The sequence below is a fragment of the Umbelopsis ramanniana genome (genome assembly GCF_025399195.1).
Source record: "Umbelopsis ramanniana AG unplaced genomic scaffold K450scaffold_43, whole genome shotgun sequence".
In the NCBI taxonomy this organism is placed as follows: domain Eukaryota; kingdom Fungi; phylum Mucoromycota; class Umbelopsidomycetes; order Umbelopsidales; family Umbelopsidaceae; genus Umbelopsis; species Umbelopsis ramanniana.
Genome location: NW_026252129.1, coordinates 158,527 through 182,687, shown reverse-complemented (window position 1 = coordinate 182,687; position 24,161 = coordinate 158,527). Strand labels below are relative to the sequence as shown.

The 24,161-nt window shown below is 42.8% G+C and overlaps 8 protein-coding genes across 8 annotated transcripts; 6 read left to right on the top strand and 2 right to left on the bottom strand.

The window, feature by feature from the left end:
• Positions 1–24: 24 nt before the first annotated feature.
• On the bottom strand, positions 25–1,624 carry K450DRAFT_249478 (uncharacterized protein; the record flags this gene model as incomplete). Its single annotated transcript, XM_051590409.1, has 3 exons — positions 25–1,054; positions 1,149–1,309; positions 1,376–1,624. 3 exons carry the CDS (start codon positions 1,622–1,624, stop codon positions 220–222), a joined length of 1,245 nt encoding a protein of 414 aa, XP_051443012.1. The 3' UTR covers positions 25–219.
• A 1,893-nt stretch (positions 1,625–3,517) lies between these two features.
• On the top strand, positions 3,518–4,486 carry K450DRAFT_249472 (uncharacterized protein). Its single transcript, XM_051590408.1, has 3 exons — positions 3,518–3,901; positions 3,968–4,157; positions 4,263–4,486. The coding sequence occupies exons 1-3, from the start codon at positions 3,672–3,674 to the stop codon at positions 4,320–4,322; spliced, it is 480 nt and encodes a 159-aa protein (XP_051443011.1). The 5' UTR covers positions 3,518–3,671; the 3' UTR covers positions 4,323–4,486.
• Positions 4,487–4,818: 332 nt separating this feature from the next.
• Positions 4,819–6,169, top strand: K450DRAFT_249471 (uncharacterized protein). Its single transcript, XM_051590407.1, has 4 exons — positions 4,819–4,937; positions 5,017–5,111; positions 5,186–5,259; positions 5,334–6,169. The coding sequence occupies exons 1-4, from the start codon at positions 4,884–4,886 to the stop codon at positions 6,140–6,142; spliced, it is 1,032 nt and encodes a 343-aa protein (XP_051443010.1). The 5' UTR covers positions 4,819–4,883; the 3' UTR covers positions 6,143–6,169.
• Positions 6,170–6,240: 71 nt separating this feature from the next.
• On the top strand, positions 6,241–10,295 carry K450DRAFT_249469 (uncharacterized protein). The gene is made up of 3 exons (XM_051590406.1): positions 6,241–6,689; positions 6,828–8,261; positions 8,352–10,295. The coding sequence occupies exons 1-3, from the start codon at positions 6,440–6,442 to the stop codon at positions 10,040–10,042; spliced, it is 3,375 nt and encodes a 1,124-aa protein (XP_051443009.1). The 5' UTR covers positions 6,241–6,439; the 3' UTR covers positions 10,043–10,295.
• Positions 10,296–10,513: 218 nt separating this feature from the next.
• On the bottom strand, positions 10,514–13,990 carry K450DRAFT_273338 (uncharacterized protein; the record flags this gene model as incomplete). The annotated part of the gene is made up of 19 exons (XM_051593082.1): positions 10,514–10,715; positions 10,781–10,837; positions 10,907–11,109; positions 11,177–11,266; positions 11,330–11,373; positions 11,436–11,515; positions 11,579–11,651; positions 11,727–11,776; positions 11,841–11,848; positions 11,920–12,223; positions 12,312–12,429; positions 12,500–12,670; positions 12,738–12,763; positions 12,837–12,873; positions 12,948–13,175; positions 13,249–13,390; positions 13,462–13,544; positions 13,609–13,712; positions 13,776–13,990. 19 exons carry the CDS (start codon positions 13,988–13,990, stop codon positions 10,514–10,516), a joined length of 2,235 nt encoding a protein of 744 aa, XP_051443008.1.
• Positions 13,991–17,248: 3,258 nt separating this feature from the next.
• On the top strand, positions 17,249–20,073 carry K450DRAFT_249465 (uncharacterized protein). The gene is made up of 3 exons (XM_051590405.1): positions 17,249–17,508; positions 17,579–18,196; positions 18,265–20,073. Exons 2-3 carry the CDS (start codon positions 17,595–17,597, stop codon positions 20,060–20,062), a joined length of 2,400 nt encoding a protein of 799 aa, XP_051443007.1. The 5' UTR covers positions 17,249–17,508; positions 17,579–17,594; the 3' UTR covers positions 20,063–20,073.
• A 243-nt stretch (positions 20,074–20,316) lies between these two features.
• K450DRAFT_282143 (uncharacterized protein) lies at positions 20,317–21,510 on the top strand. The gene is made up of 4 exons (XM_051593421.1): positions 20,317–20,575; positions 20,645–21,003; positions 21,077–21,169; positions 21,236–21,510. Exons 1-4 carry the CDS (start codon positions 20,411–20,413, stop codon positions 21,414–21,416), a joined length of 798 nt encoding a protein of 265 aa, XP_051443006.1. The 5' UTR covers positions 20,317–20,410; the 3' UTR covers positions 21,417–21,510.
• Positions 21,511–21,686: 176 nt separating this feature from the next.
• Positions 21,687–23,801, top strand: K450DRAFT_282142 (uncharacterized protein; the record flags this gene model as incomplete). Its single annotated transcript, XM_051593420.1, has 9 exons — positions 21,687–21,788; positions 21,859–22,076; positions 22,150–22,292; positions 22,363–22,457; positions 22,533–22,553; positions 22,651–22,733; positions 22,813–22,939; positions 23,011–23,093; positions 23,159–23,801. The coding sequence occupies 9 exons, from the start codon at positions 21,687–21,689 to the stop codon at positions 23,799–23,801; spliced, it is 1,515 nt and encodes a 504-aa protein (XP_051443005.1).
• Positions 23,802–24,161: the final 360 nt, after the last annotated feature.

The following is a 24,161-nucleotide window of genomic DNA, read 5'->3' as shown; positions in this document are numbered from 1 at the left end:
ATTCGCGAACAAGCAAGATGTAGGGTTTTGCTTCACCATATGTAGGTGGTAGTAACGTTTCCGTTAATACCAACATGGTGAAGAATGAATTGTTGGTTTATTGCAAGAATGGGTTGATGTTGCTAATATACATCCGCTGCACATGCGCGTGCAAGCTTTAAATTACTATGTGATTGTCCTTCAATGCCACAAGATTGGTATCTGTACAAGTAGATGTATCTACTGTGTGTATGCCTTGACGGCATCTTGTTTGATTTCTGAAGCGCTGACTGGGCGCGCGCCCAAACTTTTCTTGTGGGCGATGACATCCCTCAAGGTATCGAGAAGGATGTCAGCTGCTTCATCATTGATTTGATGATGAAGGACTAATCTTGAAGTAGTACCATTGCCGCCAATCTTGATATTACGTCTGAGGAGAGCAGGAAGAATATCGTTGATAGTAACACCAGCGGAAGCAGTGTTGATAAATACCATGTTGGTCATTTGAGGGAAGGTAAGCGTGATACCCATGTCTTGTAGTTCATTGGCAAGACGACGAGCAATCTTATGGGTTTGTGGCATAGTAGGAACAATGTTCTCGATACAGTGCTTTGCAACCTTAGCCATACCACCGGCTTGACGCCAACCACCACCAAAGAGCTTGCGGAAGTGTCTTGATTTACGAATGAACTTGGCATCGCCTACAAGGATGGAACCGATGGGAGCACCTACACCTTTGGATAAGCACAAGGACATGGAGTCAAAGTATCTACCATACTCTGAGAGAGGTACTCCAGTCTCCTGATGAGCGTTCCACAAACGAGCGCCATCGAGATGCATCTTGATACCGCGTGCGCGAGCATGCTCACTAATGCGCTTGATCTCTTCAATAGGAAAGATCATACCATTCAAAGTATTTTCCAAAGAGACAACCTTAGTAGGAGCGGTATGAAGATCTTCCTCAACAATGTTGTTGATAACCTCTTCAGCAGTGATGTGAACACCGTTATGGGCGTAGACTGGGCTTACATTTGCCTGGGAATGGAAAGAAATACCGCCAGCTTCCCACAGGAACCTAAAAAAAAACCAATTTATCCGCTGTAAGTTTTCTATAGGCCAACGGATTATGTAAGACACACCACCATACACTAATTATGACCAATACTTACACATGAGAACGGTGATCACAGAGGACAGAGTGGGGTGGTTGCTGCAAATGTGTACGCAAACCAAGCTGGTTGGACATAGTGCCACTAGCGCAGAACATACCAGCTTCATGACCAGTGATGGATGAAACAAAGTGCTCGAGGTCATTTACATTGTAGTCCTCCTGCAATTCAAAACGATATTAGGCTTTTGAAAACCATGTGGGAGTTGCAGCGGTGTGCAATCTTACCTGGAAAACATCGTCGCCTCTTGAAGCCGACTTCATGATATCAAACATCTCGTCAGTAGGGGCAGTGACTGTATCGCTTCTAAAGTCATAGACTTTCGCGTTGGGGTCCATAGGAGAGGCCAAGTTAGGATGAGTCTGGTCATTTTGAAGGTTACTTTGAATGTAGAGCTTGTGGACCGGAGTGCTAGAGAAAGCACGGATATGGGCCAAGGAACGAGTAGCTGGACGGAGACTTGCGAGGATTGACATGACAATTGCAGTTTATAGAAAACAATATTCCACCGAGTCAACTTTCTTTTATATTGAAAAAAAAATTTTCTCGTACAATTTCAGTGGCCGATGACTCAGAATTGGTACCTTTTTTTTTTATCTTGCGTTATCATTGCAGACAATATGTGAGTTTCGGATGACGAAACGACGTTAAGAGGCGCGGTCCTTTAAGATGACTTCTATTCCTTTTGCCACGTCCATGCAGTGTCAACAATACTTAGAAATATGCTCAAAACAAACACTCAATGTTCTTACAACCATTTGACATTGTCAGCCGAGTTATTCGTAGCTTACTCCCCGAATCGTCATGTCAAGTCAGAGTATAGACAACAAGCAAACGCTCAATTAATTTGGCTCGCGTTGTAAACTTACTGTTTGGCGGCCATCTCGCAAAATGGGTATTGCGTCGTCCTGTTAAGCTCCCACTTCTAATCAGGCCGTGCATTTGCTTACGCGAGACTAAGCAATAGACCATTAGCATCTATAAATGATGGTAGTGCAGCCATTTCTCTCATAACAGCCATTCGTTGTATTAAGATGGAACCAGACGCCACCTTAGCAATTTCCACCACCTGCCCTAAATATTGTATCTCACAAGTATGTCTAAGCACCAGGCTTAATGGACTTGATGATAACTACAGCCTTTCGGTAGCAACCACATTTTCCAGAACAGCACGCACACATTGCATAGACATTGTTGCAACATAACTATTTCGACGAGGCTCAGTCGGCAAGATGAACCTCTTGTGTCTGGATCGCAAAAATAGTTCCACAATTTTTCAAAGACAGCTATCAGTCTCTCGACGGGTTTCTCTCCCCTTGCAATAAGTCAAACTTCAAAGACCAAATATCGAACGGCTTCTTTTTTGTGGTCGGATTTTCAAACAAATATAGAAGCTTCATAGAAGTCCTTGTACTGTTACAAGCTTCATTCAATCAAATAATTGTATATGAGCACATTTTGCTCTGCTAGCATGTCCTTTTTTTCATCCGGTATGGAATGAATAGACGATTGTTTCTAGTAGTATGAGAAAGATGATGAAACGGCTGTGAACTGACAATCCCTGGAAAAACAGGAAAAAATTTGCGGGAGTTTCACCCGCGATAAAAAAATCACCGCTGATACTATCGCTTTTGGCTTCAGTTTTCCAACTCATACAAGGCTAAGGGAACTGCTTAGTAAAGCTGCTGGAAAAATCCCTTTTATGTAGCATACAGTGACGCGGCGTACTGGTAACTACCACCTAACTTCTGTATTCCAATATTATGTAGTTCCTTTTGTCCGTATGAGTGTTGACTCGTCCTGATATTATGATCTGTACCGTAGACGACCACCATTGATTGTATAAAAGCTTCTGACTGGAGAGCATTTTAAACAACGTTTGCCTACTCCCTTCTAAGTCACTTATGATGTGATCCCGCAGTCAGGTACAGTATTGAGTAGATCAAACTCAGAGGTTCAAATTATGGCAGTGTGACGAGATCTGAAGGCAGAAAGCATCCTGACCGTTTATACGGTAGCAAAGCGGAGCCAATGTCAACTGATCAAGTGCTAGATATGCCTCACAGCAGAGTGACTCTTTTTTCCATAAGATATTCTTCAATACTTACTTTGAGTGGTGTGTAAACTCACCTACCTATATGCATTAGCAAATAAACGGAGGAATCTATACTCGATTAATGGTATTGATACCATTTATTGAATCTCGCAAACCTCCCAAACCTTAAAAGTTCAGCTGTTTGAAAGGCAGCTTTGGGTGACTGTCATATTGAGATTTTCAAATGCAACATTTGCTTCAAGATGGGTAGGTTAATCGCTGTAGTTGAAGCCCTGTCACTTGCTGAACGTGCAAGTAAGTTGTAGGAATTAACCTCTTGGTTCTTTTTGTACAGAAGCCGTCGTTCTACCTATACAAACCACTCTGACTAAGCCATTAACTCCGCACGCACATGCAGCTTTAAGCCTGAAATTTCCAGCTGTTTTACCGCTCGCTCAGTTCTCTTTACCCTCTACTTCAAGCAAACGATGACAGACTACTCCACCTTGCTACCACAGCTGCTTGATCAAGAAGAAAAGCTTCAGTTTACAAAGTTCGGTTCGGACGATGCACTTGCACTTGGTCTGAAATTAATCGACAACGCTTCTGCGTACCCCAAGCCTGTGGTCATCGACATAACAGTGGCTGGACATGAGCTTTTCCATTTCGCTATGCAAGGAACTGGCCCAGACAACAATGAATGGGTTCGCCGAAAGAAGTAAGAAAGTTATGTTTTTGTATAATGTAAGAACGATAAGATAATAGCTAAACTCGGCTCTCCCAGCAACTCGGTCATGCGCTTTAGACACTCTAGTTTTTATCTTGGACAGTACTGCGCCAGTCAAGGTAAAACGCTACAGGAGAAGTATCTGATCAGTGAGCAAGATTATGTTTTCCACGGCGGAGCTTTCCCATTGATCATCAAAGGTGTTGGTGTTATTGGAACAGTGACAGTGTCGGGACTTGCACAACAGGTAAGAATTTGCATAAATTTTGCACACTGCTGAAATTCCATTTATTTTTGCTAAATTCACGCCGGAAACATATTGTACTAACCATTGGATCATTGGTTGATATAGGATGATCACGGTGTCGTCGTAAAGACTATCGCTGAATATATCGCTACTCAACTGCAATAAGAAATAAAGCAAGCGCCTTTGAAAGGCGTAATATCAACGGTTTAACAGAACGGAACGAGACAATATGGGCTATCACACGGGATCATACGCGATCTGTTACTTCCACAACACCCTGATTTTGAAGTCGTGTTTGTGCGTCATGCTGGAAGAGTGTTAAAGTTGACTTTTATGGTAATGATAATGGAATTTGAAAAACTTGTTTGTACCAATTATTGGTGTTCTTCATGCGTGAGAAATATTTTCAACGGCATTACGGTTCAAGTCTCAACTTGATGTTAAAAGTAATAAGCAATGATGTACATAATTTAAGGCATATTGATCCTTATCAAAGGGCATACCTTGGGGAAAGCATGCAAGCCTTGGTTTCCGTTGATTTCCGATTCTGTTGAAAGATTGGGTCGCGTGAACCCGTGACATCCCCCACTCCACAACCCACTTATCAAACCTTCATAACCCTGCCTCGTTATCTGCTTCTTCCTTTCATTCTCTTCTTCGCAATTTTTTGTAAATACCTATTGTGTCTTTACTGTATATTCTTCTTTCTTATCATCACAACAAAGCATGGAGTGCACGCCAACATCAATTGACGGCGTTGTGTACAATCACTTTATTAAGGTACACATCTCTTTGTTTTTCGAAAAAATTTCTTTGGCGGGCCTCTCATTTGAACCCGAGGCTGATCATTTGTTTGCAGGCTATTTTTGGTGAATGCGTATATGGATACAAAGAAACCCTCAGTCTACTGTTTGGATATGCTTCTATTATCAGTTGGCTAAATGCTCAATTACCGTACGTACTTTTTCACGATAGAATAAGTCTCACAGTCGGTATCATGAACAACTGACATTCAATCACAATGGTAGTCAGGTGATAGAGAACTATAGGAGAAGCTCCGCAGAGTCACTGAGCTTAACCTTCCTTATGATATGGTTGGCAGGTGAGAGAAATTACATCACGAACGTAATTCCAGGAGATCATGATTATTTATGATCCTATTTAACCTTCCTTCAGGGGACATATCCAATCTGGTTGGCTGTCTATTGACGGATCAACTGGCTTTTCAAAAATATCTTGGAGTTTATTTTGTATGGATCGATTTAACGCTCTTGACTCAGTGGGTATATTATAAGTACATTTCACCACCACCCACCCTTGTACATCTACCAGAAAACGCCATCTCAGCATATGATTATCCCGACCTAAAGGTCCAAAATCCGCATAGCAACATTAGACCAGTGTCAATACCCAGAAACTATAATCACTCCCCCAGCAGTAGCAGAGCAGAGCAAAGTCCGTTACTTACAATCTCCGACGAAGCTTTGAGCCCTCCGTATTCGGCTTCTGCTTCGCCAAGCAAATGGTACACCTTGGGTGACATGACACCACAACGCACCCCCTCGCCACGTATCGCCCTATCAGCTATTTTTATGTTTTCTCTCAGGACGCAAGCCTCTTCTACCTTAACGACCACGCCGTTGATCCACTCAGCAGCGTTACAAATCGATCACCTCATGGTGGGCCGATTTTTTGCCTGGCTGTGCGCCGGACTGTATCTAGCTTCCCGTGTACCGCAGATCCTCAAAAATCAACAGAGAAAGTCCGTAGACGGTCTTTCCTCCGCGCTGTTCATTTTCGCCGCTTTAGGGAACCTGACTTATACCACTAGCATTCTTTTAAGCTCCGCGATGCAAAGCCGAGCAAAGTTCGTAGAAGCATTACCTTACTTGCTAGGAAGTATAGGGACGCTAGTGTTTGATACTATTATATTTAGTCAATTTATATGGTATAGAAGAAGAAGAATAGACTCAGTGGGAGCCTAAGCAAAACGACGCCTGTGTTAATTTGGGGTGGTGTTGTGCGACACGATCATGGAAAAGGGTTTTTCAAAAGTTTCCAATTGAATCTCCTTTGTTTCCCCTGCTTCGCTGGCAATCCCTCCTTTCCTCTATAATTTTTCATTTTTTATATTTGCTACGAAGGGTGAATTTAACTATTTTGCCATTCAGCTGTATTTAAGTTATCATTTATTATTACTACGCTATTACCACTCTTCCCTCTCACCTCCAATCTACCCACCTCCATTCCAGTCCTTAAATTAAGCTCAGATCGAGTTCATCATGTTTGATGAAGATGATCTAAAGTCAACTCGCTGGCGACGTCTACGCCATTACAAGGCCCGTGTTCGTCTGTGGTGCCATACCCTATCTCGACGCATGACAACTACAACTTGTGTGTTTCTAGGCGTTTTATGCGTCTTGCTTCTCGTGACGATATTCACTCCAAAATTGGAAGTCGACTTACTATCACAAACCGCCTCCATACCCCACAGTAACAAACTTACTGCTTCTTTTCTCAATGATATGAAAGGTAAGAATAGCCTATGACATGGCAGTCTTGTATGGGATTGACCATACAGAAAATTTTTGAGTGTGTCGGGAGAAACCTGTCCCACCTCACTCCAAAACCTACTCAATCTTACTCATGCGTAAATTTATCCTCCCATAGAAAACAAGAGATACAGACGGCTCTCGGACGGTTACCCAAAATGGATGGATAACGTCCCCACAGTGATAGTTTCACATTCGCATGGGTTACAACAGCACACGGAAAGCGGCATGGATGTCCACCAGATAGACTCACTCATCCAATCGAAAGCTAACCCAGACTGGCAAACATCCTCTGTCACCGCCATAATTAATTTATTACAGTCCGACCACCTACAACGTCAACTAGATGCCGTGCTTGCACAGACTTTCCCCCCAAATATTATTTGGGTAGTGTGCTCAACGGAAAAGCAGACGTTGGCGGAATCTATTCTGTCAAAACATCGCCGGCGTAATCACGGCGTAAAGATGAAAGTCGTGGTGGTGGAAAACGGGAAAAATATTGACCAGAGGATCGCCTATGGATCCAGTTGGCTGCAAGTCGCACAACTAGCGCCATCGGACTATATTTGGATCATCGATAATGGTGCTTCGCCAGGAACGAATTATCTCCAACATTTACTGCAGTTGACGCACACCGACGAGTACCACTTGGCGCTGCTTGGAACTTCTGGAATCATTTTGCCCGCCAGATCGGCTGATAGAACATCCAGTTCTGGATTGTTGTGTATTGACAATCCCATGAAGTCTAGATCAGTAGATATGATCAACGACGTGTGGCTTCTAAAAACACCTTGGTTAGCCCAAATAGCTAGAGAGTCAAGACAGGATGCCTTGGCTGCTCCTCTGGGTCATTACATCAGTCAAGCTCTCAACAAATACGCTGCTATTCCTTCCATCGTCATTCCACATGATGAAAGCAACCATTCATTATTAGCCGACACAACTATTGCCAAACGCTCTCTCAACACATGCCAATATATTAAGGAGCAACTTAGCCACAACACTATCTGGAGGAATTTTTTGGAATATCGAACATCTTTATCCGTCTCTGACTATAAACAAGCTGCTGATCTGGCCAACACTCCCGACACCGACGGCTCTGTTCTCTTTGTCGTTGATGGTCCAAGACAAGCTCGTGCCCTTCGTCCATTGTTTTGTCGATTCCACGTTCTCGGCCGTATCAGGGCCCATGTTGTGGTGACGGGCGAAAGTCGTGGTATGACGGCAGGACAACTACGTGGTATGCTGGAAAAATATATTGCGCCGTGTGTGGACATCAATATCTTGGACCTTGATGTTGATTACGGCGAACTTCGAGGATTACCCGCCGGGGACTCTGCTCCGTTGGCCAGCCAAGTTGCTCACGATCTCTCTCGACTTCTATCGGCTTTGCGTCCACAATTGGTTGTCAGTATTCAGCAACCCAGCAACCCTGTGTTCCAGGGGTCATCTGTGGCTTCTAGTGTTTCTGGTGTCACCACCATCACATTGCCGCTTCCTGATGTAAGACACACTCTGTGGATGGCAGATCTACCAATGGTGGCGCTTCAAAGTAAGTTGTATATGTGAAACAGCTGCAGGTCGATGATTTTTTTTTTCATGGCAAACTTATGACGCATCGTTTGTTCTTTTATCATCCTAGATTGGCATACCATTAATGTCAACCTCATCATCATCACCGATAGACGACCGCATTCACTATCTCGTTTGGTTCGATCTGCAACGAATGCTCATTATCTCGGTGACAAAGTATCCCTTTCCATCAATATGGAACAGACAGCGGACAAGGTTACTCGCCTCATCGTTGCCAACGCACCTTGGCCGCATGGCCCTAAGAACGTTCGTCATCGTATTCGAAAAGGTGGACTCATGCCGGCGATCGTGGAATCTTGGTATCCCACGAATAATGATGATTATGCTATTTTCCTTGAGGATGATGTCGAGGTATCGCCTTACTTTTACTTATGGGTCAAATACTCAATTTTACGCTACCGGTATGGAAGCTTATCCGATCGTTCGGATTTGCTCTTTGGTGTCAGCCTGTATTCGCCACGTAACACAGAAATGGGTATGGAAGGTCGACGATTGTTTCACCCCGACTGGGTATTGAACGCAACCTCAGTAGACCCACGCACTCCTTTCCTTCTACAAGTACCCTGCAGTTGGGGAGCCGTATATTTCCCAGAGCATTGGCGCGAATTCCATGACTATGTTACAGCACGTTTAGTGGACCTTGAAGACGGCGCCAAGTTGAATATTAGCGTACCTGAATCCAGATCCAATCGATGGAAGAACTCGTGGAAGCGATATTTTATTGAGATGATCTATCTCAGAGGTTATACCATGCTTTATCCCAATTTTGAGAACTTCACAAGCTTTTCAACAAATCACTTGGAATTTGGTACCCACGTCAAACACGAGCGCAAAGCGATAGAGCAATTCTTAGTGCCTCTCATGGAAACCGATTCAATCCTTCAAGAGCTCCCTCGACATCGTCTCCCAGAATGGAATGACTTGCCGGTTTTGGATCTATGGGCAAAATTGTCTAGCAATGAGCAGTTGATTGACCGAGGAAAAAAACTACATTCCATTGTTTCTTCATGTCCGCGCCGAGATGATAGAGCCAACACCTTTGATCCACAAGATATACTATGCCCTTGGCCTCAGCCAGATCCGACGCCAGAGGAAGAATTGGAGCTTCAGTCACCAACACAAGCACAGCTGAATGCAACAGCATCACAACATATACTGAATGTGACTGACATTACCAATGTAGCGGTTCCAACAACACAACCAACACCCGACATTGTATACGTTACAGTCTATGTGACTGAAATGCCATCATCTACACTTCCAGGAATTCCAGCACCTACTGATCCAGTAGCGCCTCAAGAGGCTGCAGATGTTGGTGTACATGATAAAATAGAACCCCTTGACAATACTGAAAATGCCGTGGATATTGAGGAAATGGACGATGAAAACGAGGATATGGAAACCTCGGATATGGAAGCTGATCTCGAAAACTTGGAAAAGCTGTGGATAGAGCAGAAGGAGAAGGCATCTCAAGAAGACAGTGACAAAACAACAGCGCCAGTCCTGCTCTGGGAAGACGATAGCGGCAAGGTCAGTTTCGAGCTGCCGGATACAGACATGGACGCGCTGGATGATTGGCTTCCAGAGAATCAAGGATGGCCAGAAGACGCTGATGAATTAGTAGTCGAAGGCATCGATGACTTTGATGACAAAAGCGATGATCAAGAAGTTCCAAAACCGCTAGATCCTCAGAAGCAAGGGTGGCCCTCACCTCAGCCCTTTCCGAACCTAGAAAAATGAATTGATTTTTCATAGCTGCCCCCATTTTTTCATATCTCTCCCCGCAATTGTTTCTGACGTACCAGCTACGATACGAAAATCCCACTTGTATACCTTTTCTACATCTTTCTTGTACATTAATTATTTTATCTACTTAAATGACAAATATTGTACACAGCGCTTGTGCAAGCTAAAATACACACTGCTTTTCACCAAACTGCTACTGGATACAATGTTTTTAAACATTACAAGGTCTGACCTCTTTATATTGGCAAACATGATATAACTTCGTTGAGCATTGAAGTAGCCGGCACACTATGAATACATGCATGCATCACCCTAAACGGTCCATGAAAGTATTGAATACTATATTTCAACAGGTGAATGCTTTCTCGATTGGAGGAGTAGATTTGAGCTGATGAATGATATAAATAAAGTAACCAAAGTAACCTGGTCAAGGATATTGTCCGTATTCTATAACAATGGAAATCATCATAGTGCGTAGCATTTTTCGACTGAAACTGGGTCATTGCCCCACCACGGTGGCATTACAACCGTTTTGGCAGCGGAAAAGAAGATGAAAATGGCCAGCATGTTAAGGTTGAAACCAGCGTCCAAAGCTGCCCCACAAAGATAGTTGTACTTCTTCCACAGCGCATGTCTATACCGGAAAAAGTAAAAGTTGCATACGAAGCTAGTCGAAAGGTGGAGGTAAGTATACACAGGTTATGAAGCAAGTCGACGTGAGGATGAACTCACCCTCCAATAATCGAGCTAAGGGGACCGGTTGAAACGTTTCCGTAGAAGTTACCCATGCTGTAGACGGCAGTGTTACAGATAAATCAATTTGCCATACATGTCATTGCTATTGATTTGTCGGTTTACCTTGAAAAGAAAATGGTGGTATTCCAAAGGTCAAACCGAGCTTTGGGAAATCTCTTATGCAGCAGCCACAACAACACAGGGGCTATGGCTCCTAGTAGGAATCCATACAGTAATGGAGTATAGGCAGATAATTCGAACAATCTTGATGGTCCCACGAGACCATATTGAACAGCTTGTGAATTATAAGAGATGGGGTTTTGTCCCTATGGCAAGAATATAAGCAAGTTGAAGATAATGAACTACATAGCAAAAATGATGTCTCAAACTTACTGTCCATTGGTTAAGAGGATCTTTCTTAGTGCCGTCCAGGTAGTCTCTCTTGGTATCAATTACCCATCTGATAACTGCGTAATTGATTGGCTAAGAAATGCGACTTTGGAGTTAGCATAGATTACATGGTGCATGATACCAATGTATACGTACCACACCAATAACATTTCCAATGATCTGGGACCAAAAGACATCGCCTATCCAGTTTGGTTAGCATCGAACGCTGCACAACCCTCAATTCACTATCAGACAAACTTACGAGGGGCAACATGATTGTAGTGTCCGATTTTCATATCCTGCAAGATGGTTTGCGCACGATACCAGCATTGTCCAGCAACACTACGAGAATAAAGATGAATAGCCCGTCATCGTATCATAATAAAAGTGACATGTAGTACATACACTCGGTAAACCAAGGATCCGATGGGATGACGTGAATTTCCGTTTGCATTAAGCATGTAACCATAAATGAGCTCTGTTCCAAACGAAACGAAAAAATTAGATGACGAGCCTAATACTTTCTATCTCTTCCTCGTGTGTCACAGCGTACCGTTGAATGTTCCAATATCGACTTGATAATTGCTAATAGCATATATATATCTGTCACGGAAGAGTTAAGTGAGTCATCGGTGGGAGGTATGAGTCTGCGCCATACTCAACTTACCCCATAGGCTGCAATAGTGATCATAAAGTTAGAATAATACCAAAGTACTACCTGTGCTATAAATACATATAAAACTTACCACCACAGATGCTGCTCCGATTACCAATGCAACAATGAAAGACCACCAAGGAATGTAAAGCTGCTCCGTAAAGATGAGTACCATGTTTGTGATGAAGCAGATAAGAAATAGGACAAGGTACCACCATAAAGGCACGTCCTTGTAAGGCTCCATCAATTTGTTTAACTTGTCAGTATTTTCTCTCTTTCCCTGCTTAATCAATGTCTTCGCAACCAACACTAATTTTGGACCAGCAAACAATGCGATGGATACGAAAGCAGATAGGTAGGATGCGTATCCGAAGAAGATTGTCCACATGTTGTATCTTGAAAATGGATGGTTAGAATATGAATGTAGATTATATCCGTCAAGTCATCCGGTTCACTTACGCAGACATATATACAGGGCCATACTCCTCATACGCAGTTTCATTGAACTGCGCATCGGCTGTAATCAATTTGGTGAAAGGATATGCTGTACCATTTGCCAAGTAGAGCCTGTTGGACATGAGGGGAATCTGATCACTTCCCCCTACAGATAAGTCTGATTAATAAAAAGTTTTCATGGATGAATGCAGGAAAGATAACAAGACTTTACTTACAAAGTCCCTTGAATTTGGCGATTGGGACAAGTACCCACACACTAAGGACAAAGGCAACAAACTGAATTACTTGTGTCCACCAAGGAGAAAGCATAATTGACGATGTAATATTGCTCCAATCCAAAGTGAAGTTCAAAACACCCATGCCTCCGAGGCCAGACCCGACAAACGCTGCAGCCAAGTTTATAAGATTGTTAGAGAAGCTTCCCAGTAACCTCTTATATGTAAGATCACTTACCAACAACTTCATTATGTCCACCAAACCTGCATCAGCATTCATGTCGTCAGCGCTACAGAAATACATTGTATATATCGGGTAAGTTTTCCATAAACTTACCAGCAAAGTACTGCTAAGCTAGAGGTCAGAGGGAAAGCTGTGTTATAAGAAAAGAGAAAATTAATACTCTATCACGCAGGAAACGGGTCCATATCAGATACGAAGACTAACCATATTCGGGCAAGAATTGCCAGAAGAAGATTCCAACCAAGCATAACCAAAAGACCTTCATCTGTTTGCGTGCAGTGGAATCGTTGTCATCAGATTCTGATCTTAAAGTATTGAACAGAGTGGTTTGCATCAAAGCCTGAGGCCAAACAAAGGTGGGATCGTAAATGAGGAAAGATCTAGCTAGAGCAGCATAAGAGTATCCGGTCCAAATGGTAGCCCACATGAAAGCTATCGATCAAGAGCGGGATCTTTGTCAATAATACATCCCAATATTGACTCAAGTATATTATGTCCGCATTACCAATTGCCGCCACCGGGTGCATATATTCGTCATAGAATAGTTCTTTTACAGATACAATGATTTCGCCGAGATTGGATGTTGCACCTGCACTTGCACTCAACGTGATCAAGACATGCTCCTTTCTTGAGAATGGACCAGGATTCTATTAAGATATTGGCGGATTAGACGTCACTATCCAGGCAAAGGTGTCTGTCGACCAATAAATAAACATACCAAATTAAAGCTGAATAAATACAGATTGACCACTTTGTTTGGCAGGACCCTGGCCAGCCATTTTCCTGCCCAATGCGTTACGACTGTGAAAGCGAGGTCAGATATCGCGTTCCACTATTTTACGTTGAGGAACGCATATTCGCTTACTTTGCACAAAAAAGACGGAATATGGGGCATAAGTGGTACGAAACCAAGATAATTGAGATACAAATGCTCCAAGGCCAACGAAAATGATGCTCAATAAAAAGTATCTAGACAACACAAGAATGTTATTACCCGATGTTATTGGAGCAAGTATAACAAGCATCTTTTACCTAAATGTCAAGCTTGGTGTTTCAGGATCATCTTCAAATGTTACAAGTTCTCGAACCACCATAGGGATGTCTTTGTACTCTGGGTCATTTTCGTAATCAATGGAGTCGTATTCGAGCACATCCTCTTTGACAATTTCGTCTTTCTCGAACGGATCTGCGTTACCCTGTTTCTCATCTATTACATGGTCAACATGCTTTTCAGTATCTGAACTCATTTTTTAATCGTAGCAAAACAGAAGGTTCAGTTTGTTCTCGCTGGAGGTCACCTTGTAATCAGTTGGGACATCTATCTATTTTATATGGCGACTGATAGGCTTGATCAATTGCCATCCAAATGTCGCAATCTGGTTGATGTACCACATGCAGTACAATTTGACAAACTTGGAGGGTTTTCCACCAATCTTCGATCAGCAGGCAATGCCGAACCTCGGTAACGTTCCATATTTTTGAAAACCACATTTTGTTATCTAGTGTTGTAGGCTCCTTGTGGAGTCTCACTTTGCCAAATTGTTACTTTTCTCTGTCATCGGAACTAAGTACTCATAGCTTCACTTTATTGCCTTCGCGCATCCAATTGAGGAACTGGATAGCATTAAACAAAGCTTGTATAGTCTTTCTGCCAAAAAAGGTCCATTGCTTTGCATCACGAAGCAAAAGAATGGTGCGATCGCGGAACCTGAACTATCCTAAATCGGAGCTCATCTTACCTGCTTTGCAGATAATTTGTCAGGGTCGGCAAGTGCAACGATTACGGATTACCATGCTGACAAGAAAATAGTTATAGGAAGGCATTTATCATTCGAAATTGAGTTTTTCATATAGAAACCCATTTCAGATAACACTAGATCATTCAAATGTCTATATTAGCGCATTATGCATAATGAGATAATTTGCTGAAGGTATGGTGTTGAAGAAGTACCATTGCGCACAAGTCAATTTTTGCAAGTAAGGGGATGAGGAGAGGACTTGAGCCTTTATGCAGCATTTTTGAAGTATGCAAGCCTCTGCTGTAGTATAACTGCTGAAATCGTAAAGAGTAAAAGAGGACTGTGCTATTCCAGGTATACATTATTCCTACCCTGATTGGTGGGAGAAAGCAAGCTAACGCGATTGATTACTTCCTTATTGTGGTACCGAGCTCACTTCCTGAGGAATGACCGTCACTTATAAAATCATGCAGCCAAACGCAACATAGCGTCTTTGCCTTTGTTGTATCCGCCAATTTTCTGTATATCAACTCCTACTGGTTTCCATATTGGAAAGCTACATCAGTCTAAAGCTATGAACTGTATATACTCTGAAAATGGTATGAGTTACATACTTAAGGTATTTAGCTGTAACAGACATACATGCTAGTGTTATAAATTTCTCAAAACTTCCTAACTATGTCTCACGATTGCCTTTGGTAATCTCATATTTCAACTCAGGAAAAAGCGTAAAGAACGCGAGCATTTCCCATTGTTCGAAGGGATAAGTCCGACGTCCGGGTGTCGGTCTAATACTCTTTCTATTCATGCCATTGTCATATATTGTTGTACTTTAAATAATAAATGTAAGACTATATAAAGACTGTTGGGGTTGCGAGATATTATATTTGATGTAATGATTTAGCTAAGTTCGATGAACAAAGCGAAGCAACGGTATCGTTTGACAGAATCCACGGGAAACGATCACTGACTTACACCAACTTCGATCACCTTAAATGATTTTATGAATTTTTTTATCGACCAGTCAGCATTTAGCGCCAATTGACATAGGCAGAGATGCTTGTTCGAAAGAAAGATCGTATATGACTAGTGATCTGAAAAAAGATAAAACAATCCCTAGTCGGAGTCATTTGCTACTATCGTCTATAACATCACTTTATCCAGAAGAATTTTGAAAGCGAAGTAGCTTTCTTGCATTTGAACTGACTAACGATAGTAATACGTCGTGAGCAGTATGGAATTATGTTTCAATGTGTCGGCATAAGCCGAAGATATAGTAAACCGTACTGACCGATTACCGTACTGATCGATTTTTCGCTTCAAGTTTGATTATCTGCCAAATTTAGTATCAATATCAATACCGTTTTACTCTTCAGTCTTACATAGGACCGTCCCTTTCTTCTCACAGCCACTATATATTACAGCGATATACTGCTGATTCACCATGAAACGAGAAGTGCAACCACGTTATTGAAGGAGAGCAGTATTGAAGTAGTAAGCAAGGAGATGGGCGGCTTGACACTTCATAGTTAGGCCATATGAAGCATTGCTAAGTGGCACTTCTTTCGATAAATATGGACAATTTTTCCTGAAAGCCAGCGAAAACACACCTGATACCTCCACGTGTGGAGGAGATCAGTTTATTGGGAGATGCTGAGTTGCCATCTTTTTTGTTACCCGCCTTTGTTCCTAGTTTTCCAACATTGTCTCTTTCTAGACTCTCAAAGTCTATAATATTAGTTTGAGATCTTTCCAAACCAAAGTAATCGCGAACACTACTTGTCTTTCACGGAATACGTCGTATCTGACTCCCTACGATGTCAGCATGCAAATCTACTTCTCGGCGAGTAAATTAACTAGCCTGCGCAAAAGTGAGTTACTAATTATTAGAATAGAGCATTCTACATTGATGGCGCTCTCTCTACCTTCAGCTCGGCATTGCAAGCAGCAGTCTAGCTCAGCTTCAAAATATCATTACATCAAGAATCTCCCAAAATGCGGGGTGCGGGATCTCGGTTTTGCCTTTCGTTATGTTTTACAAGTAAATATGGGTCATTTAAGTCACAGTGAAAAATATAAATAGTCCTTGTGGTTCTACATGTATTCGTACGCGTCTACTTGAAAATTCGAAGTTATCTCACATAATACTAGAGCTGCAATCATTTGAGTTCTACCGAATTCTCCCCGCACTTTTACAGCTCAAAACCAGCCAGTATCGCATTTGGAACCGGTGAACTTTATTAATCGGCGACTCTGCACCGGCAATGTTTAAGTTCATCTGAAGTCAGATATGCATTTTCCCATCAGATTGATGATTGATTATATGATACAACGAAGAACCAAATTTACAAAGCTCCACGTTTCAGGAGGGAAATCTGTGGAAGTGTAGCGCAAAGTGAGTAGCTTTGTCAGGACATGCAACCTTGTAACATTCCTACCATTGATTTACGGAGGAGATATTCGGTGGTACAAGAGTGACCTGTGTTTTGGGGTCGATACTGAAGCAAGCCATCGGTAATGTGCGCTGTACCCATGCGGAACTCGCTTGAAAGGTGATATAGTCCAATTCCCATACACAAGGAGGGCTCACGTGTAGAGAATAGTATTGTTTGGTTTCATTTGTTCCATCCACGTATCAGCAGACTAACAATCACTGGCAAGTAGATAACGTTGTAGCAAGTTACTTTTCAGCTTCGGGTTATACGGAGGCTGGAAAATGAAGGGTAGGTTGGGTGAATAATGGGAGGGAGTGCTTACCCACACTGTCTGTATTAGATAACCAATCACATTTCCACCAAAGCTAAAAAAAATTAGAGTCAGGCGAGCTTCCGCCTTGGCGGCGATTCAACTCCAGTATAAGTACCGTCCACAATGGATGCGGTATTCTTCAGCATAACCCGTTTATAATGGTCGATATTGATAACCTTTTGGCTGAACTCACTTTGGAAGAGAAGGTCTCCCTCCTTGCTGGTGCTGATACCTGGCGTACAGCTGCCATTCCACGCCTGAACATTCCTTCCGTGAAGGTAGAGATATAATGCTTTTACATATTTCACTTTTCAATATATGTGTCGTTACTGACACGATACATCATAGGTGTCAGACGGCCCCAATGGAGCTAGAGGCGGTGAGTTTAGTGATGGCAAGTCAGCTGCTTGTTTCCCTGCTGGTGTCGCATTGGGTGCTACTTTCGATCCTGAAGTTGTTCAAAAGGTCGGCGCCGCCCTTGGCGATGATCTCAAGTCAAAATCTGCTCAAGTCCTTTTGGGTAAGTCGACCCACGTTCCTTTCAGAACGTGAATTAGAGATTTGTTACTCATACATTGTACTTGCAGCTCCTACAATTAACTTGCACAGAACCCCTATTGGAGGACGTAACTTCGAGTGCTATTCCGAGGATCCTTACTTGACTGGTTCTTTGGCTTCTGCTTACATCAAGGGTGTTCAAAGCGAGGGTGTCTTTGCTACGGCCAAGCACTTTGCTGTTAACGATACAGAGTTCGAGCGCTTTACCATCAGCTCTGATCTTGATGAAAGAACCCTTCGCGAATTGTATCTCGCTCCTTTCCAACAGGCAGTTCGTGAGGCTAACCCCGGCTGTATCATGACTTCCTATAACCAGATTAACGGTGTTATGGCCAGTGAAAACTCTCATACTATCAAGGAGATCTTGAGAGGAGAATGGGAATATGACGGCCTTGTCATGTCCGACTGGTAAGTTTTTGTTTACACATTGCATCATGCTCAAAGAAATTACTAAACGTAGCACACATGGAAAATAGGTTCGGAGCCCACTCTGTTGCCGGAACTGCCAATGCCGGTTTGGATTTAGAAATGCCCGGACCCACCAGAATCCGTGGTGAAAAGCTTGTCGCTGCTGTTAAGGCAGGCGAAGTTACAGAAGAGACCATCAATGAACGTGCCCGTAAGGTTTTGGAATTGGCTGTTAAGGCCGGAAAGTTTGAGGATCCGGAAGAGAAGCCTGAAGAAGGCATTGACAAGGAAGAACATAGACAGATCATCCGAGAAGCTGGCGCTGAGTCTATTGTTTTGCTCAAGAACGAGAACAACGTTCTTCCTTTGGATGCCAGCAAGCTGAAGAAGATCGCCATCATTGGACCCAACGCTCAGCAAGCTATTGTTATGGGCGGTGGAAGTGCAAGTGTCAGAACTCACTACACGATCTCTCCCTTCGAGGGTATTAAGAACGCTGTCTCTACTGAGGTTGAACTTGCTCACGCCCTTGGATGCTACACTCACAAGTGGTGCACCGTTTTGGACGGCAAAATGAAGACCAAGGATGGTGAAAACGGTGTCGCTTTTGAATACTTCGTCGGTTCTGGATTTAGCGAATTCCACTCCAGATTTGTCCAACGTTCATCTAGAATTTGGTTGTTTGACGGTCTGCCAGAAGGCATTGACGGCAAGCATTTCTCTGCACGCCTGACCACTCTTTATACTCCTGAGACTACTGGAAACCACATCATTGGATTAGCCTCTTCCGGTCTCAGCAAAATCTTCATTAATGGAGAAGAAGTCATTGACAACTGGACTTCTCAAGATAAGCCTGGTATTTTCTTCGATTCTGGTTCAGCTGAGAGAACCGCTACCTTCCAGATGCAAGCTGGTGAGGCTGTTGAAATCGTCATTGAGTTTGAGCGTTCCACTCATCCCCGTGACCTTCCTGCTATTCGCTTCGGTATTGTCGAGGAAATGAACCCCAACATCATTGAAGATGCTGTTGAACTTGCCAAGACCGCTGATGCCGTCATCATCGTCGCTGGTTTGAACGGTGAATGGGAAACTGAAGGAGAAGACAGAGCTACTATGCAATTGGCTGGCAAGCAAGATGAGCTTATCTCTGCTGTCGCAAAGGCTAACAAGAACCTTGTCCTTGTCAACCAATCCGGCACTCCCATCAACATGCCATGGGTTGATGATGTTCCTAGCATCCTTCAAGCCTGGTACTTGGGTCAGGAAGCTGGTAACGCCATCGCCGATGTTTTGTTCGGTAAGGTCAACCCCTCCGGCAAGCTTCCTACAACTTTCCCCATCAGAATTGAAGATACCCCCGCATTCATCAACTATCCTGGTGACAATGGACATGTCCACTATGGTGAAGGTCTCTACATTGGCTATAAATATTATGATGTCAGAAAGGCACCCGTCCTCTTCCCCTTCGGACACGGTCTCTCATACTCTACCTTTGAATACAAGAATGTTCGTGTCAACCAGCCCACTCTCGAAGCTGATGGCACTATCACCGTATCTGTTGATGTTACCAACACTAGCCAAGTCGATGGCAAGGAAGTCGTTCAAGTGTACGTGCACGACAAGGTCTCTTCCCTCCATAGACCTTTGAAGGAGCTCCGAAGCTTCAAGAAGGTCAATGTCCCTGCTGGTCAGACTGTCACCGTTGACCTTGTCCTTGACAAGTATGCTCTTGGTTTCTATGATGACCAACAGAACACTTGGGTTGCCGAGCAAGGTGCATTCGAAGCCCTTGTTGGCTCTTCTGTCACTGACATTAGAGGAAAGGTTGAATTCGAGCTTACTAACACTGCCAAGTGGGTCAAATAAGTGAATGTCGCTTGTATTTTAAAAACATCTATTAAATAAATTGTATATGAGTTTTCTATGCTTTGCCTAGACAAATGGTTCTGGTTTGTTGCCATCGATTTCTTGCTTTCCATTTACCAGTCGTGTCTGAGCCATTGATTCAATTGCATATGATACATGCCACATACAAGCAAGTATGTTGATATCACATTGTCGACTTCACGTTGGTCACGTTTCGCGCAAAGTGCGAAGAGACTTTGTGTGACGACAGTGCGGTAGACAAGAAAGTCATCAGAAAAGGGTAAATTTGGCTGGTTGCCAAAACGAGGCAAGGTTTCCAACTTCTCTCACAACCTCGGGAATTTAGACATGCTTGATCCTCAGGACCATAACGACTTTTTTGCCGATGAAGACAGCGACCATGAGGCTTCTGTGAACAGTCAGAAAAACTACACATCTCACGATTTGGAAAAGGAACTGAGAGACATCTTGGGCGATGAGTATGATGATGGCGCCAACGCCGACGGTGACGAGGTAAAGTTATCGTTCCCGGCCATACCGTTAATTAGATGGTATCCAGCTGATATATAAATGTTTATACAGGGTGAAACAGGTCAAAGTCAAGCAAGAAAACCACCTACTAACCTGGCGGAACAGAAAGATGAATTAATGCGATACATTGCTCAGAAAGAGGCGCGGATATCAGCCCTTAAAGAGGAGCTTGCTGCTCAAGAGGAAGAGCTGACGTTACTGAAAGATACATGGACTCGAGTGATGACACCAACCCGGTCGCCTGATAGGATGGAGCGAACGGGATCCCCTTTGCCACTCTCACCCACCAAAGGAACCTCATCACCGAAGGAGGATTACCTAGCTCAAGCATCCAAGGCCGCATACGAGAACCTTAGCAAAAGTGTATTCTCTATATTTAGTTCTACACAAAAAGCTTTGGAGAGTGAAAAGTACGTTGTCGAAACACAAGCGGGATTTATGATATGAAAATCAAGTTGCTAACAGATTGTGTGTATGCCAAAGTTTCCAACAAACCAAAAACAGAGCAATGTCACTTAGCAAGGGAGCCATGGAGAATGTCCAGGTTCGATTAAAGACAGTAACGGAAAGTGACAGGTAAAGTAACGGAACGAAAGCAACACAGTTAAAATATTTGATCAACTAATTATGGATGTTTATAAGTTTTCAAAGTCGCAAGCAGTCAGCGTTACAAGCAGTGGAGAGCATGGTTTCAAAGACGGCAGATGTCATTGATCGTCAAATGTCGCTTCTGGAGAGCTCATTGGAAGATCCACAGGCAAGACGGCCAAACCGTAACAACACAGTTGGCAATGCTGGCCCGCAATCGCCGCAAAGTCCATAAATATATCTTTCGAAGTTTGATACATAATCTCTCTTCGGATTAATCTTCTCCTCCATATACATAAACTATGATACAATACAATGGCCTTAACTATAAATTTCATTGGGTTGTTGGTGTACGGAGCTTATTGTAAAGCTGCATCCTGAATTGGCTGGATCCGAGATATAACAGATTCGACCAGTTCTTTCCAGTCATTGCTACTTCTTTCTTCTTTCTTGTTATATCTACTCTATACAATTGTTACCCGAACCTATTTAAATTTGCCAACATATGTCTAGTACAGAATTCACATCTCACTTCGAGCCATTAGAAGTATGCGGTTCAGGTTCCTTCGGCCTCATAAGAAAAGTTAGAAGAATCTCAGATGGACAGGTACTGATTATAAAATTGTCCGACGCCTTTAAGTGACCAATATCGTGTACTCACTTTCTTCGGTCTCCAGATATTGGCATGCAAGGAAATAGACTATCGCAAGATGAGCGAGAAGGAAAAGCGTCAACTAGTAGCAGAAGTCAATATTTTGCGAGAACTTAAGCATCCCAATATTGTCCGCTATTATGAACGTATCATTGATCGGAAGAATTGCATGCTGTATATATTGATGGAGTACTGCGACGGTGGGGATTTGTCGTCTGTCATTCGAAAATGCAAGCAGGAAGGGTAAGAATGGTATCAGCGTTGAATATTCATTTTTTAAAGCATTCTCTCATTTTTGCTTTTTGATTCACTTTAGGAAATATCTTCAAGAAGACGTTATCTGGATACTGCTGACACAAATGTTGATGGCTCTTCGCGAGTGCCATCATGGTAAAAGCGGACGAGAGGAGAGCAAGTCATCTGTTGCCATTTTGCATAGAGATCTGAAACCAGACAATGGTAAGTGAAGGCAGATTCCATAAACGGATTTAAGTGAAGGTCCATTCAAGTATTTTTGCTCTTTATGCAGTATTTTTGGACGATCAAAGAAACGTCAAACTGGGAGATTTTGGCCTCTCCAGGACCTTAAGTGCTGGTGCAGATATGGCGAGGACTTTTGTTGGTGTATGTATATTCTTAAGGCTCATGATGCTTTCATTTTTGTGCCAATAATACTGATAGGTTCATCTTATCATGTAGACTCCATTTTATATGTCACCGGTAAGGATCCATTTCATGTATTACGCATGATACCAGCTTTTCTCAATTTCCCTTTTTCTTCTTCTTATCAAATACGGGAATTACGATATGCGCTCAGGAACTGATCAATGAGTCTTCATACGATATGAAATCGGATGTCTGGGCATTAGGTTGTCTGACATTTGAACTCTGCGCGTTGGAGTTAGTATTTGCACCATACCTCGATGGAATCCTGTCAATGTCAAGTAAACTAATCCATTCTGGCACACATGAATTGCAGACCACCATTTCAAGCAAAGACGCAGCATGCCCTTGCAGCAAAGATCAAGTCTGGTAAAACCGGATCATTTCCAAAGCAGTACTCTCCTCAACTTCATAGTATGATAAAAGCCATGATGCACACAAATGTAAGTGAGAAAAAGGTAATGATTATAATGTGACGAGATTGTATTCACAGCGTAATGTTCCATTATTCTAGCCATCTAAACGACCCACTACTCTGGATTTCTTCAAGTTGGAAAAAATACAGAGATGCCAGGACAGCATTGAAATTAACTTGCTGTAAGTAATGCAAGATCATTTATCTTACTCAATGCGTGCCCAATAACTTAAACCCTTTTCTTTAGGCGATCAAAACTCGATCAATATGAGAAGGATCTTGCCAATCAGCAAAAAAATAACCAAGAGCGTATGGCAGAGATAGAAAAACGAGAGAAGGAATTGAACACGAAATTACACAGACTTACTCGTAAAGAAGAAAGTCTAGCACAAAAAGAAAGGATAATTCAGGAAAAGTTACAAGATCTTTCCCAACAATCGCGGATGTACGAGGGTGAGCAGCTTCAAGGTTGGAGAACGTTGCCTAAATTATTTTCCAACGATGCATCTACACGTTGCTTAACAAATATTTCTCCTGCAGTACCCAGTCGTGGCATCAGTCGATCATATTCGGTACAACAGCCGTCGCGATTTTCTGGTACTCTGAGGTCTTTGGACCATCCTCACATCACCATCCCCTCTCGGGATGGTTGCAGCTCGTCTCTCTCTTCGAGCAGATCTGCAGTGTCATCTTCTCCTTCAGATGTATCCCAAAGGACCTCAGTCAGCACTGATGCTTCATCTGTTTCCTCGCTTTTCTCGAATGACGATGATTCATTTTACGACGCTATAACCAACCTAAAACTGGCTCCTCTGAAGACAGATAAAGCCTGTCATATCCAGATTCAGCGCATCAATGAGATACCGAGCCCAATTACTAGAACTATGTGATAGAATTATCTCCATTCAATTAGTTATAAATGTACTGTTCATGTAGCCAAGAAAAAAATTATACCGAGATTGATGAAAGGTCATCATTAAGCCAGTAAGACTTCATTCCTTCCTCGTATGACATTATAATGGCCTGCGCAGCGCCTAGAACCGCGGGGTGTTGCTGTCATATGCGAATGATTGAAAGAGTTTTCGTTATGTAATAAAATATAGAAGAAATTCCTTTCAGCGTCTGCATGATTAGGAGTGGGTATATTCGTCTCAGTTTCAAAGGCAGTATAATGACGTCGGAAAGGAAAGCTTTTGGGTTTTATTATTCTCAGCAAGCTTCATCATTGCGCCTTCCTTACCAACGGCTGC

Excerpts from the sequence above, each read along its gene's own strand:
- K450DRAFT_249472 (XM_051590408.1), top strand. The coding sequence starts at position 3,672 with ATGACAGACTACTCCACCTTGCTACCACAGCTGCTTGATCAAGAAGAA. Across the intron at positions 3,902-3,967 it reads GAATGGGTTCGCCGAAAGAA|CAACTCGGTCATGCGCTTTA; the intron begins GTAAGAAAGTTA and ends CGGCTCTCCCAG. Across the intron at positions 4,158-4,262 it reads TGTCGGGACTTGCACAACAG|GATGATCACGGTGTCGTCGT; the intron begins GTAAGAATTTGC and ends TGGTTGATATAG.
- K450DRAFT_249471 (XM_051590407.1), top strand. The coding sequence starts at position 4,884 with ATGGAGTGCACGCCAACATCAATTGACGGCGTTGTGTACAATCACTTT. Across the intron at positions 5,112-5,185 it reads TGGCTAAATGCTCAATTACC|TCAGGTGATAGAGAACTATA; the intron begins GTACGTACTTTT and ends TCACAATGGTAG. Across the intron at positions 5,260-5,333 it reads CCTTATGATATGGTTGGCAG|GGGACATATCCAATCTGGTT; the intron begins GTGAGAGAAATT and ends ACCTTCCTTCAG.
- K450DRAFT_249469 (XM_051590406.1), top strand. The coding sequence starts at position 6,440 with ATGTTTGATGAAGATGATCTAAAGTCAACTCGCTGGCGACGTCTACGC. Across the intron at positions 6,690-6,827 it reads TTTTCTCAATGATATGAAAG|AAAACAAGAGATACAGACGG; the intron begins GTAAGAATAGCC and ends ATCCTCCCATAG. Across the intron at positions 8,262-8,351 it reads ACCAATGGTGGCGCTTCAAA|ATTGGCATACCATTAATGTC; the intron begins GTAAGTTGTATA and ends TTATCATCCTAG.
- K450DRAFT_249465 (XM_051590405.1), top strand. The coding sequence starts at position 17,595 with ATGGAGCTAGAGGCGGTGAGTTTAGTGATGGCAAGTCAGCTGCTTGTT. Across the intron at positions 18,197-18,264 it reads GGCCTTGTCATGTCCGACTG|GTTCGGAGCCCACTCTGTTG; the intron begins GTAAGTTTTTGT and ends CATGGAAAATAG.
- K450DRAFT_282143 (XM_051593421.1), top strand. The coding sequence starts at position 20,411 with ATGCTTGATCCTCAGGACCATAACGACTTTTTTGCCGATGAAGACAGC. Across the intron at positions 21,004-21,076 it reads AAAGCTTTGGAGAGTGAAAA|TTTCCAACAAACCAAAAACA; the intron begins GTACGTTGTCGA and ends TGTATGCCAAAG. Across the intron at positions 21,170-21,235 it reads ACAGTAACGGAAAGTGACAG|TTTTCAAAGTCGCAAGCAGT; the intron begins GTAAAGTAACGG and ends GATGTTTATAAG.